At 36.4% G+C, this 16,019-nt stretch overlaps 1 protein-coding gene across 1 annotated transcript in view; it reads right to left on the reverse strand.

The window, feature by feature from the left end:
- LOC126456210 (esterase E4-like) overlaps window positions 1-16,019 on the reverse strand; it is an 80,197-nt gene that overhangs the window by 34,353 nt on the left and 29,825 nt on the right. The window contains exon 6 of the mRNA XM_050091964.1: window positions 9,464-9,663. Coding sequence (XP_049947921.1) covers window positions 9,464-9,663 — 200 coding nt within the window. The remainder of the gene's footprint in view (window positions 1-9,463; window positions 9,664-16,019) is intronic.

A 16,019-nucleotide genomic window follows, 5' to 3' on the forward strand; every position in this document is an offset into this window, starting at 1 on the left:
CCAACCTGTTTATGGGTCATCTAGAAGAAAGCTTCCTAGCCTCCCAAAATTCCCAAACCCTAGCCTGTTTCAAGTTTACTGATGATACCTTCATGACCTGGTCTTAGGGCCAAGACACCCTATTGTCAGTCTTTCACAACCTCAACACCTTCTCTCCCATATGCATCACCTTGTCCTCCTCAACCCAAAGTGCCAACCCTATTGTCAGTCTTTCACAACCTCAACACCTTCTCTCCCATATGCATCACCTTGTCCCCCTCAACCCATAGTGTCACCTTCCTGGACATTGACCTCCACCTCTGATGACTCTGTCCACTTTAAATCCACTAGCCACCAACAGTAACTACATTTCAACAGTTGCCATCCATTCAACATCATAAATCCCTCCCAGTCATCCTGACCACCCATGGGTGACACGCTTGCCTAGTATGCTTACAGTCACACAAAGGCCTTCACAGACATGCACTATGCCCAAAACCCACCACAAACAGATCTCCTGTGCCACATCCTCACACACTCCCAATCCTCTCACCACCCACAAGAATCAGCTGCAAACGAGTGAACCCTGTCCTTTGTCACAGTTTCAATTATCTACCATCATGCTGTTATGAGGGATATCTTACCCAAGATCATTTCCACCCCTTCTCAAGTGGTACTCTGTGAAAGAGTCAGGTGTAAGATCTCACTAATCCACCCAACTAGCACCTCCTACTCCAGTCATGCCACAGGCTTCCATTATCGCTTCAGATGCTGAGTCACCTGTGAAAGCAGCCATATTGTATACCAAGTCTGCTGCAAACACTGTACAGCTTTTTATGCCAGAATGACTACCAACTAGTTGTCCACAAGGATGAATGACCATCAGAAAACTGTAGCCAAAAACAAAGTTGACCATCTGATGGTGCAAAATGCAGATGAGCATATCATGCTCAATTTCAATGGTCGCTTCACAACTATGCAGATGGGAGTTATTGTTGCAACACATCCTCAGTTCCTGTAACCAACCCAGCCAGGAAGTGGCTGCCTCCTTCTGAGCCACTAGCAACCCACCCCCAACCCCTCTCCCTGCCTTCCACCTCTCTCTCCCACTAGTGACACCATGCAACACAACCCCCACTTCATCCTAGACAGACCTGGCACTGTGTGTCCAAGTGGTTTCATGTAGGGGCAAAGGTGTGCCTGTGTGAGTTTTTACACTAGCTCAAAGAAGGATTATTCTAGAAGTTAGCAAGCTTTCTTTCTTTCTTTCTTTCTTTCTTCTTCTTCTCCTCCTCCTCCTCCTCTCTCTCTCTTTCTTTTTTCCTGTCAATGAGTTAATGATTCTACTTTTAGGTGTGTATTCCTAAAGTATTTACAGTCAGAATGTGTTAAATGAGCACACTGATTTTAGTAACAACTGGTTGTTTGATATTTTTTATGACTTGTTATGATGTCAAAACACCTGCAAGCTCTACTTTCTCATGGCTTTGAAAGAATGTTGTGCAGTGGTTGACTTTTATACTTTACACTTGCAATGTCCTTTAGCTACTGATTTTTTTAACTGTATTTTCATGCTCTGCAATTTCTCACAACAATCTGTGGCCTTACTCTTCCGAATCATGCTACTTCAATGTTTTATATAGTTTCTTCACGTTATTTTGTATGTGATTTGTTTGTGTCTTTCTTATTAGTTTTATCTTGTGTTGAATATATCTTTAAAAAGCAAAATATCTTATTTAGTGCACCTTTATTTGAGATCTGACTGCTCTTCAAGTTGCACTCCTTCATTCAGGTCCACCACAAGTTTGGGCTGCAGTTAGTATTCTTCCTTCACCCAATATTATTTTAATGTTTGCTGCCATTTTGTTATAAAACTGTCTCATAATTCCATAATTTGTTTCCACTCTGCAGCAGAGTTTATGCTGATTTGAAACTTTCCTGGAAGATTAAAATTGTGTGCCAGATTGGGATTCAAACCTGGGACCTTTGCCATTAACGAGCAATTGCACAACCAACTGAGCTATAAAACATTACTCATGACTCAGTCTCTCAGATTATTCTCTACCAGTATCACATCTCCTATCTTCCAAACTTCACAGAAGTTCTTTGGCGTACCTTATGAGACTTCAACTACCAAAAAAGGGATATTGTGGAGACATGGCTTGTTTCCAGGAGTTGAGGTACAGGTGGAAGAAAAGCTGTGAGGTTGGGACATCAATTGTGCTTGCATAGCTCAGTTGATAGAACACTTCCTATGAAAGATAAAAGTCCCATTTTTCATTTCCTGCCTGGCACATAGTTTTAACTTGCTAGGAAAGTTTCTTTCTCATAATGTCTTATCCTTACGTAACTTCATGTTTGGTAAAGCTTACAACATTTAAGTATGTATGTGTTTATCCATTAATCCATAAGCATGTGACAAATGACATTGCATTATTGAAACCCAAAGGTAACACATATTTTTAATGTAATTTGTATTTTAATTATGTTCAAACCTGTGATTCTTCTGTTAAATTAGAGTGCACTTTTCTTGAGTTTAGAGTTCCACTTGGCAATGGATTAACAATTTACTTTCTCACTTGTTGATTTGTTACCAGTAGAACATGCCTGTGTGAACATGTACTTTTTGATGTAATATGTTGTATTTATTTTTTAAGTTACTGATATGTATCTTTCATATTTGTCTGCTTTATTTGTCTTTTATCAGTTTCTGAAATTGTGTCCTTTATAGTAACATATGTAATAAGTTGTATTCCATGCTTATTCTTTTTTGGCTTACTACAGTTGTGATGCTGACAGTCTGCGGAAACATGTAATTATAAGAAATTAAGTGTGACCTAGACATAAATATTCTATGTATAACTGCATCATGATCACATGATTCTATAAAGTCTTCCTGTCATCTATTGTTAAATGTATAAAATAGATACAAGATGCAGCAGTTGTAGTTTGTAAGATATTTTGTAAGTGTAATTATTATCATGCCAGTGGCCTTGTCACAGTGGTAATGCCAGTTCCCATCAGATCACCAAAGATAAGTGCTGTCAAGCTGGGCTAGCACTTGGAAGGTGATCATCCAGTCTACCAAGTGCTGTTGGCAAATGGGGTGCAAATGGCCCTTGTGAGGCAAACTGATGAGCTACTAGAGTTTAGAAGTAGTGGCTCTGATCTCACAAACTGACATACAGCCAGGAGAGCAGAGTGTTGTCCACATGCCCCTCCATAGCCACATCCAGTGATGCTTGTGGGCTGAGGATGGCATGGTGGCCAGTTGGTATAATTTGGCCTTCGTGGTCTGTTCAGGTGGAGCTTAGTTTAGTTTTTAATTATTGTCATACTGTTATTTCTGAAGTTTACAAGAGCCGTCACTGTGACAGCTCCATGCAAAGAAAATGTAAATAAAAGATACAAACAAATGTCAACAGGATGTGTCACCATTAATTGAAACTTCCTGGCAGATTAAAATAGTATACCAGACTGTGACTTGAACCTACAGCCTTTTCCTTTTGTGGGCAAGTTCTCTGCTAACTGAGCTACCCAAATAAAACTTACAAATTATTCTCACAGCTTTATGTCTACCAGTATCTCATCTCCTACTTTTCTATTTTTTCTTAAAATTTTACGTATTACACAATCACTTTTCACAGTACTTGGGTGACCCTATCAAGTACAATCATTCAGTTTATTTGTCTTTAGGTTGAATGACAGCCTTCAGTCTCAATCTGAAGTATGCACATGCATGACATGATGTATTTGAGTTCCTCTAGCTGTATAGATCACTTTTACACCAACTTAGAAAACTGCAGAGTTTATATAATAAAACTTCACCTCTCTGGTCATCTTTGCCAGACAATGGAATTACTGAGCATGCACAATTCTCAACATACATATGAGAAGTTCAAGTCCACACTGCAGTTTGAGACACAGAATGATATATATTGTGCAGAAAACACTGAAGACAAAGAGAATAACTGATAAATAAAATGGAAAACAAAGTCTCTACTAGATTGATGAAACTTCCTTCATTATCTTAAAAAGATGCCAACATTCACTCATTCCTGTTATGGGCCACCTCTTCAATGAAAATTTGAATGAAGATGTGTTTCCTTCTGAATTAAAATATACAATAGTGAAGCCATTGCACAAAAAGGTAATATGATGAAGTTGAAAACTACCAACATAGTATTAGAAAAGATTACTGCAATAAGGTTAGAAAGCTTTTTTGTCAGAGGAAAAAGGCTTCTCAACAACATCTGCCATGTGTGAACTAATACATACAACATTTATGAAGTTGAATGAGAAAGAAAAGATGACATATTTGTTGCCAGATTATCATGTGCACTTGACACAGTATCTGATGAGCTGCTACTTCATAAAATCGAAGCTTATGGTATCAGAGGAATAGCCAAAAGCCTCTTACAGGCATACCTACAGGATACATATCAAGTCACACATGTAGGGGGAGACTATGAAGAGCATTTGAAGCACTAAACCGCCATCTTAACTCTTCTCTACATTTTATTACTCTAGTTTTGAAACTTTTTGGACTGACGGGACAGATGTACATGAGAAAACTTAGCTGTGAAACAGTAATGAAAAAGAGTTGAAAAACTGAAAAGTGACAAGTGATAAAAAGGGAAAACAGCACAAGTAGCAGCCAAAGAAACAAAAAAAGTGAGGTACTGACAAAATATAATGAACTTGGAGCAGAATAAGGAATGTAAAGTCTCAGATCAACAAAATTCTTTCTCAGCTTCCACATATCAAGCTTTGTCTAAAATGCATGTGTGATATGTCAACAGTTTCCACTAATCCACTAACATAGTCATTGAAATTTAAAAGAGTGCTAGAGAACTACATGAACAATATTTTCTGGACAATGCCTGGCAAATCAAATGGAGCCAACAATGCCACCAACAGCATGCATTCATCAAAAAATATTTCAAACCACCTAAACTGCAGCAGAGCTAGGCATTCAAGATGCAAAGCATCATTTTATAAATGGGGGATTGTATACAGCCTCGAATCCCATTGTTACACACTGGAGCAAACAACACACTATGCCATTTGTGAATACTCAAAATGGAATTTTCTAGGAGGCTGAAATGACTTCATTAAGGTCTTTTCAAATGCTATTGTGTAGTTACTCTTAATGTTCATTTGACATAACTACATTTTAATATGTTAATATTTTCATGTTTACCTTCTATCTAATTTTTCTGTTTCATAAATGTTACATTTTTCAGTTGCTTTTCCATGCACTAAATAATATAGAATATAAATGATATTTGGAAAAATGGCAGTTCATATATATTGGGAAAAATGATTTTATGTTTGCATATAAGAAGATCTGGGTGTATACATACAAACTACTTGCTATGGCATTCTCCTTCAAGATACTACAAATGGTAACACAGAGGGTGATACATGTATCAAAATTTGGACATATAGCAATTGATAAATATTTTTATGCTGCTTATTCTCACTGATTAAAGCTTTGTAACAACAGTAATACAGAAATTGTACATCTACATCTAAATCTATACTCTGCAAACCACTGTGAAGTGCACAGCAGATGGTATGTTCCACTGTACCAGTTATTAGGGTTTCTTTCTGTTCGATTCACATAAGGATTGTGGGAAGAATGATTGTTTAAATGCATCTGTGTGTGCTGTAATTAATCTAATCTTGACTCACAGTCCCTATGGCAGCAAAAAAAAAGAGGATTCTAATATATTTCTGGAACCATCATTTAAAGCCAGTTATTGAAACTTTGTAAGTAGGTTGTCTTGGGATAGTTTATGTGTATCTTGAAGAGTCTGCCAGTTTGGTTTCTTCAGAAGCTCTGTGATGCTCTCCCATGGATAAAAACAAATCTGTGATTACTCATGCTGCCCTTCTCTGTTTATGCCCAACATCCCCTGTTAGGGCTATTTGGTATGGGTCCCATACACTTGGAATATTCAGAGTGGGTCGCACAAGTGATTCGTACACAATTGTTTTTGTAGACTGATCACATTTTCCCAGTTTTCTACCAATAAACGAAAGTCTACCATCTGATTCATCCACAGCTGAGCCTATGTGATCATTCCATTTCATATCTGTGCCAAGTTTCACAGCTAGGTATTTGCAGGAGTTGACCAATATCAACTGTGACTGATTGTATTATAGTAATAGGATAATAAATTTTTTTCATTTTGTGAATTGTATAATTTTACATTCCTTAACATTTAAAGCAAGTTAGCAAAGTGATTTGGCACTCTTTATACCACATTTAAATCTTATCAAGGTCTGACCAAATATTTATGCAGCTTCTTTCAGATAGTACTTCACTGCAGATAACTGTGTTATCTGCAAAAAGTCTGAGATCACTATTGACATTGTCATTAATGTACAATATGAACAGCAAGAGTCTCAACACATTTCCTTGTGGCATACCTGAAGTTACTTCTACATTTGACAAAGATAACATACTGCACCCTCACTACTAAAAAGTCCCCAATACAGTAACAAATACTACGGTATGTTGATGATTTTCACTTATGGACCGTCTGACAGCAACTGAATAAAACACAATTTTAGTGCCATACGCGTTTCGCCTTTATTTTCTGCAAGGCATCATCAGTGGCCTGTAATATGTACATATGTTAGCTATTTTATTTACATTTTTGTCATTGTGCCTATAGGTTATAAACAGTTCTGTTTATAACCTATAGGCACAATGACAAAAATGTAAATAACCTATAGGTTATAAACAGTTCTGTTTATAACCTATAGGCACAATGACAAAAATGTAAATAAAATAGCTAACATATGTACATATTACAGGCCACTGATGATGCCTTGCAGAAAATAAAGGCGAAACGCGTATGGCACTAAAATTGTGTTTTATTCAGTTGCTGTCAGACGGTCCATAAGTGAAAATCATCAACATACCGTAGTATTACGCGCAACTGAGGAGGACAGGACCAAAAAAAATTGAAGATGACAGTAACAAATTTTGCAATATGCATGCCATATGATCATACTTTTGACAATAAGCGTAGATGTGGCATTGACTCAAATACTTTTCTGAAATCAAGAAATACTGCATCCACCTGACTGGCTTAATCCAAAGTTTTTAGTACATCATGTGAGAAAAGTGCAGGTTTCGTTTCACATGATTGATGTTTTCAGGATCCATGCTTGCTGGCATGGAGGAGGTTGTTCTGTCTGAGGTACCTCATTATGTTTGTGCTTCAATATGTTCCAAGTTTCTACAACAAATTGATGTCATGGATATTGAATGGTAGTTTCGTGGATCACTTCAACTACATTTTGTGCCTCTTGTCAGTCTTTTGTTCAAGGGACCTAAGACAGATTCTAGTTAGAAGGACAACTAACTCAACTACAAATTCATTATAGAATCTGACAGGGATTTCACCAGGCTTTGGAGCTTTGTTCGGTTTTAACAATTTCAGATGTTTCTCAACATCACTGGCACTAAAACTTATTTCACTCATAATTTCAGTGGCATGAAGATTAAATTGGGGCAATTCTTCTGGGTTTTCCTTTGTAAAAGAACATTTGAAAATGGAATTAAGCATTTCAGCTTTTGTTTTGGTGCCCACAATACCAGTTCCTGTTTCATTCATGAGCGTGTGGTGTGGTGTCACAAGGCTTAGGCCTGTTCCACCCCTCATTAAATCAATCAAGACTTATACGAATAATTGTAAGAACAGTTATTATTATTATGTTCTTTAAGTTTGTTTTTGGGTTTTTAGAAATACTGTGGGAAGAAAGTTTATTTATGTTGCAGATAACATGGAAGACGTTGCCCAATGATCACCATGAAAGTTTGACATAGCGGCAAGTGGGCAAGGAATAAAATGAATGCTGCAAACTACCGCGAGCCATGGAAGAGACTGGGCCACGAGGGCATCGAGCCTCCTAGGTCATTGTTGGACAACATCAAAGGAAGAGATATTCTGCCTTCTCTTTGTAAAACAGATCAATTGAGTCTTGAAAGGTTCATGTAAAACGTATAGGTGGGTGACACATTAGGTGGGACCCGATGCCTGTAATACTTCCACAGTTATTAAAAAGTTGTTAAATGGCAAAACCAATAGTTCATCATTTATATAGATAAAAAGTAGTAAAGATATAGGAAAGGAAGAGTTGCGGTGTCAGAACGAAAAGTGATACAACACTCAGCAATGAAGAAGGACGTAAACAGTGGGTGTTACGTGGTGAAAACAAATCAACTGATAAAACAGTAAGTCTGTAATTAAGCATAAAGCCACATAACACTGCAGTGAGCACTACCTTTGGTTCCACTAATAGCCCTTACATATGTCCAGAATATCATAAGGTTTTGTGAAAGATAATTTGACAATATTCTGTTATGGTAGTCACTGAAGGCTTCAACACTGCTCTCTTGACAGCCAAATGCATGCAATTCAGCATCTCTGTATCTATAGCCCTAGGTTTTGTTTTTCATCTGGTATGCAGTAATCTCTATTTTTTTTATTTTTTTTAGAAGCTTCTTTATAGTGACTAGTGACTATATATCATGGACGGTCCCTCTCATTATGAAGTGGGAGGGTCCCTCTCATTATGAAGTGATCTACTGGGTACATATGCATCCAGTGCATCGTCAACTATTCTTTTAAACTGTACTGTGCTAAAAGTTTCAGGTTCCTCAATGAGATATGACATTACTGATTTTTAATCTAGCTTCCTGAACATATATATCTTTCTACTTGTTTTGGTTGTCCTTTGTACTTCAATAATCATTGTTGCGACAGCCACCTCATCATCACTGATATCATTTTTGGTGTGGACATCCTCAAAGAGGTCAGGTCTATATGTTGCCTATAGATCTAACTTATTTTCATCATGAGCAGGATTCTGAATTATCTGTTCTAGGCTGTTTTCAGAGAAGGGATTTAGTAATATTGCACAGGATGTCTTATCATGCACACCACTAAGAAAACTGTAATTTTCCGAGTTGATTGTTGGATGATGAAAGTCTCTACTGATATGACTGGTGAAGTTAAGTGCAGGTGAGCTGAGATTTTGTGTTTCTAAAGATATCAACGTAACCAAATGCAAGCTAACTGATATCTTTCTCATCTTAAAGAGCTCCTTTAACATGTTGCAAATACTATGAGAAATATGACAATTGCTTTTAGGGCAACAGAAAACACCAAAGTCTTTCCAAATTTAGAAATGCCTTCCCACACATTCATTTCATTACGTGGAAGTAAATTACTTTAGTCAGCTAACATAGTTTTATAAAGCTGGAACTGAGCTACCAATACTTATTTTACAAATATGACAAAAAAAAGTTTCAACCATTTTATTCCCAGACAAATTACTTTGACAACTGTAGAATGATGAAAGTTTTATTTGGCAATAGATTAGTTAGAATAATAATATCAGTCATGGACATTCTGCAAGACAATATATCTATTTCTGCCTTAAAAAACAGCTGGGATCATACCTCATCAGACAGAGCTGGGGACTTTGCTTTTACCAATTCAGTTGCTTCAACATTCATAAGAAAGTCCATAAGATCTGAAGTGCTTTCTGCATTATATCCTAAGTATGAAACATAACGGAAAGTTCTATCTGCTGCATTTTTATCAAATGCCCACGGATTAAGGGCTGCTCCACTTGACGCTATTCCACGATGGAAAAGACCTGTGGATAGACAAACTAGAAATAATCATCACCAAATATAATTTGTAATGAGATATTATGAGTATATTATTTATACTTTGTAGATATTTATTTTCTAGACATAGGTGAAGGGAGAGGTGGTAGAGAGAAAAGTGAATTAGACAGTCCAGTCACACTTATGAAGTGACTACCTATGTTCAATATCATGTGTGATAGCCACTCACATATGGAAGGTGGCACTATGACCAGTGGAGGATATATATAACATGTTGGTGGGGATGCAGAAAACAGTGCAGTCATTGTCATAATGTGGAAATAGAGGGATTTGTCTGACATACAGCATCATCTTTGGCTTTCAGGCCATGGATGGAGGCATTTCTGAAATGACTAAGTTTGTAAACTGTACACATGCTGCTGTGGTTAAATTATATTGTACATGGTGAAATGGTGCTATCCAAAATTCGCTCCAAGACAACTGTGGTGCCCCTCGGTCTATAGGTGACAGGTGCAACTGACCTCTCAGATCAATCAATCGGCTACCAACAATGTCTCCTCAATGACTGATCAATGAATGTTGCTGTGTATGGACCTTCGCAGCAGGCACCTGGTTCATGCACCGGGGCTTACTGCTGTTCACTGGTGATGAAGGCTAGAAGTTGTACACCAATATCACTACTGGACACTGTGGCCATTTCAGATGAGTCACATTTTAAACTCAGTCAGAAAGATGGCCATTGGTGCATATGTTATGAAGTCTAAAAAAGAAAAACACTCTGAACAATCTTTGGAAGGGTCCAGGGAGGAGGATGGAAGATTATGGTATGGGGAATGTTTTCATGTAATCACATGTGTGATCTCATCATTCTGAACGGCACAATGGATCAGCACAAGTACGTTTCTATCTTTGAGGACCATGCATGCCCACCTCTACATCTGTTTGTTACTCCTTGGCATGATTGTCATGACACATTTGTTGGCTTTGCCACCTCACAACCAATTTATCAGCTTCCAACCTAACCTGGACCATGCAGTACATCACAGACCATCTTTCACCCCAGTCTGCATTAAAATGAAAAATGTCAATAGCAGTATTACAAATAACCAATGTATTGAATTAGTCTGGTTTCTTGCACTATATAGTAAGTGTTATCCATCTGTACTGACCATAAAATAAACTTAAACATAAAGTACGCTACTCAGTAGTAACTACACAGCAATGAATTAGTTTATCTGACAAAGCAGGAGTTGCTGATGTTTCAATTCTTTTCGTTTTGCTTATATGTAGTGCACATAATGATTCTCCTTAATAGTTGATGTGATAATTTTTTGTTGGTGTAGGTTATAGACCTGATTAATACTGTCTGCCTCTCACTGTCACTGCTAGACCTAATGGTTTTCCTTCAATTTGGCAGTGAGGTAATACAATTTGTCAGAGGGTGCAAACTAAAGAGTGCATTGCTATAGTACATCACTTACAATTGCACATATAACTGTTTGGGATGATACATATATAGTACAAATGTGAACGGACTTAGTGACATGGTGGACTGCAAACCCTAACTATGACTGTGTGTGTGTATGTGTGTGTGTGTGTGTGTGTGTGTGTGTGTGTGTGTGTGTGTGTGTGAGTGTATGTGTGTATTTTAATCTTTTTATTTAAATATAAATACAAATTTGTATTTATACATAAACATTATTTACGTAGTTTGATTTGAAATGTAACACTCCACTGATTTCTCCTTGCTTTGCTATTTGCCTCAGTTTTTATGATAACTAAGCAAAACATTAATTGTAAATTGACATTGATCATGCTGATCTTAGTTTTTGATTTGTTAATATTCATTATGGAAACAGTTTCACATAAATCAAGTTGCAAAAAGTTGAATGCACTAATAAGTATGCTACAAGAGGGGCTAAATAATGTCAGTTCCTGCAGTGCCACAGGGATCATGAGTTACTAAGAAATAACAACTTCTCAGACAACAAAAACTAAGTTTTGCAATACTATTTGTGATGTGATATCAGTTTTTCCATTTTGTTATTTTTGTGTTGTATGCCATACTTTGCTCCTTATCTAATAGAGGAAATTTTTCACATGATGTATACTTCTGTCACATCCATGTCAATTTTTTAAGGAAAAAGAAAGTATTTCTTTTTTATAATCACACTGTAAATTTTTATTAGTTACAATAATTTTTTCACTTTGAAAAAACAAATAGTTAACATGAACATTTACAATAATTATATTAAAATTCAAAATACTTTTTAAAATAAATGTGTTAAAGATAAATATTTAATATCTTAAATGTCTTTGAAATGAACACCATCTTTGCTGAACATTGGGTAGTTGATTGTAAGATGGATTTTGTTGGTTGTGCATTAATGCTTAGAGAGTGATTGTTTTTTTATTTTTATTTATATATTTATTTATTTATATACTTGTTCCATAGATCTGTACATGTGAGCAAGTCCCTCAGTTGTGGAACATGTCACTGTACATAATAAAATACATAGAATAAAGACATTGTTATAGTATTAATAACAGTGCACAAAAGTCATACTTATTAGCTTAAAAACTAGTCAACATATATGTGAAGATAGCAGTTTCATATTTAGGGTATTATTGCATCTATTTTAACCTTGAACAGTAATCAAAACTTCCACTTTGGGTTTAAAAGTGACCCAAAAATGGAAATGAGAAAGACAGGAATTTTTACATTAGGGCATTATTACATTAGTTTAACAGTAAACAGTGTCAAAAAATTTAAAAACATCTTTCCAATCTGGGTTTTACTTATTTCTCTGAAAGAACTCCTCTAGTGAATAAAGTGAGGTCTCATGTAAATAATTTTTCAAGCTACGTTTAAATACTGATGTACTACTCCTTATACTTTTGATGCTGTTGGGTAGGGAATTGAAAATTTTCGTTCCAGCGTACTTTACCCCTTTCTGAATAAGAGTCAAGTTCTTTAACTCACAGTGGAAATCCTTTTTTCTTCTGGTGTTATGTTCATGATGTAGGCAATTCGTTTCATACAGAGTGGGGCTATTTATTATGAAGCACATCAGTGAATATATGTACTGAGATGTTGCTGTCAGTATTTCAAGTCGTTTAAAAAGATTTCAACATGAGGTTCGTGGGGGTACACCACAAATGATTCTTATTGCTCTTTTTTGTGCTGTGAGGATTTTCTTTGCGGCAGGTGTATTGCCCCAGAAGATGATGCCGTAACACGTGACTGAATGAAAATAGCCAAAGTAAGCTGACTTTGAGATGGTAATGTCATTGAAGCGTGACAAAATTCATAAAGCAAATGTTGCCGATGTCAGCCGTTTTAGTGTTTGTAGAACGTGATGTTCCCAGTTCAGCCTACTGTCCACGTATACGGCTAGGAATTTTGATAAGTACACTTGCTTTATCATCTGATCATTCTGTATGATAACTATTTCTTTTGGGCTTCTGTGGGTTGTCTGGAACTGGATAAAATTGGTTTTTTTCAGGTTTATTGAAAAGGAGTCAATACTAAACCAACACAGAACTTCTTTAAGGATATCATTGACCTTGGATTCTAAGTCAGTAGTTGACACATTATCCACCACAATGCTCGTATCATCAGCGAACATTGTAAATTTACACTGCTTATTGATGTTCAGGTCACCAAGGTGTGCCACAATCCTGTTGTACAGAGCTTTTTCTAGGACTTTTGAAAATGTTGTTAATAGAGAGATAGGGCGATAGTTTGACACATTTGTAGCATCCCCTGCTTTGTACAGGGGCCTGACAACAGAGTATTTCATTCTGTCTGGAAACACTCCTTGTTGCATGGATGTGTTGCAGATGTGAGACAAAACTTCGGTCACTTCACTTCAGCAAGCCTTCGACAGCTCGCTTGAAATATCGTCGATACCGGCAGAATGTTTATTTTTCAAAGACTGTATGATTTTTTTGATTTCATTGGCCGTAATGGGAAGCACACTTATTTGACTGAAAGGTTCTGGAAAATTATTTTTCATTATACAGGCAGCTTTATCTACAGAACCATGGCAACCTATCTGTGTTGGGACAGTTAAAAAATGTTGGTTAAAGATTTCAGCAATTTCCTCACTATAGTTATCTCTGAATTGTCAACAGTTAAAACAATATTTTTGTCTTTGGTGTAGTTTACAGTCCCTGTTTCTCTCTTTATCACATTCCAGATTGTTTTAATTTTATTTTCAGAATTAGTAATTTCAGATGCTATACACATACTTTTAGAGTTTTTAATTACTTTGGCAAGAATTTTACAGTAGAGTTTATAATGTTTTAGCTGAGCAGGGTTGTTAGAAGTCTTTGATGCTATGTAGAGTTGTCTTTTTCTCTGACAGGAAGCTATGATGCCCTTAGTGAGCCATGGTTTTTTTGCAGACCTAGCAGGTTGGACTCTATGACTTTTTTGGAAATACACTTTCAAAGGTACCTGCTATCTCATTTGTGAATAAATTGTATTTTGAATTAGCAGTTTCTGCTAGATAAACAGGTGTCCAGTCAGTATGCTGAAGACATGATCTGAACGTTTGAATAGCTTCCTCACTTATTTTCCTTACTGTTTTCCATCTAAGTGAGGAATTCCCAAGCTGTTGAAAGTAACTCGTTGTCCATCATGGTCAGACAGACCATTTATAACCATTTCAATATTAATATGGTTGACTTTACTCTGATCAACAAAAACGTTATCAATAAGAGTACTGGAAGAGGTTGTGGTTTTGGTGGGCGAGCTAACCATAGGAACAAGGTTTTACGTGCACATGAGATTTTCCAACTCCACCTTCCAGGGAGAATTAACCAAGAATCTATGTTAAAATCCCCAACAACTACCATGCCCCTATTTTTTCTACTTAAGTACAACAAAAGAGTATCTAATTGTTTAACAAACGCTTTAAAATTACCAGATGATGCCCTGTAAACTGCCACAACTGTTAATCTGGAGACAGTGTCTGGCACCTCTATCGCACATACTTTAAAATGTAGCTTAAAGCAGAATCTTTGTACATCTATTGCCGTGAACAAGACATTGTTTTTTACATATACAGCCACTCCTCCTTTGTCCATATAGTTCCTGCAATAAGACATTGCCAAAACATAGTTGGGAATAGGGACCACTTCAATACCAGCAGTGATGTGGTGTTCTGTTAGACACAGAATGTGGGCACTGTTTATACCTTTTTTGTCTTCTATATTTGCTGTGAACTGATCCAGCTTGCAGTATAGGCCTCTTATGTTCTGATGAAACACTGTTAACTTTTGTTTGTCTTTAATTGTATTGCTGTTTGAGTGAACTTCCGTTTGTGTATTAATTACTTGTTGCAGATTTTTGTTACTGGACCAAATCCTGCTAGAGTTGGCCCAGGCCACTAGTTTCCCTTGTTAGTTAGGGCTATGACTGGTCTGCTTTCATGATCGTTATTGTTTAGGCCTATTATTTCATGAAAAGCTTTTCCAATGTCTGCTGCTAGTTTATTTTTGCCAAATTGATTTAGATGTAGTCCATGCTTTGTGAAGCAGTGTCTCTCATACCTGTCTGTATCCAGTAGTGTCACATTCGTAAACTTAGTGCAAAAGTGTTTCAGTTTACTATTCGTTGGGCGAATTTCTCTGTTCACACAAGACCAGTCTGCCAGGTCATATCTTGAGGGCACAGTTGTTAGTATTGTGTTTGTATGCTGTAATAACTGCAGCAATACGAGTAGCTTTTTAATGAAAGTGATTGGAAAAAATGTATTCACATAGCGAAAAATAAATTTTGCATCTCATGAAAAATGAATGAATTCAAGGTCTTCTTTTGATTTTGATATACCTGACCAACATATTGTGTTTTTTGCACAGAGTCCAAAGGATGGAAGAAGCTGGTTAACACTTACCTACAATCAATGAATGACTGAAATGAAATAAGCAGATAAGTATAATTTAGTTATAGCTAATGCTTAACCCATAATGTTGTGGAGAAATTGTGATATGTCATGCAATATTATTTGAATTGTATGAATAATAGAACATTAAATTTTATGGTTGTTTAAGAATGACTATGTTATAACCCTTTTCCCTCTATTTTTTGTTAATATTGAATAGGGCTGAAAACTGAAGCTTTCAATTACAAACATTGTATGACACCAATATTTAAAGTGTCATGAATGTGTATGTTACATTACATTTTCTGTGTCAATCCATTTTAATATGGGTAAGAGTGATCTGGTTCTCCTTTCTAAATTTCCTCTGTTTGTCCTGCTTTCCTAAATGAGGAAACTACTATCAGTTTCAAAAATTAGCCTTTTTGTACATATTTATCAATACTTCAAATTTCACATCCCTAAGGTAAATACTGGTCAGCCATTCTGTCTTC

Source organism: Schistocerca serialis, chromosome 2 (genome assembly GCF_023864345.2).
Source record: "Schistocerca serialis cubense isolate TAMUIC-IGC-003099 chromosome 2, iqSchSeri2.2, whole genome shotgun sequence".
In the NCBI taxonomy this organism is placed as follows: Eukaryota; Metazoa; Arthropoda; class Insecta; order Orthoptera; family Acrididae; genus Schistocerca; species Schistocerca serialis.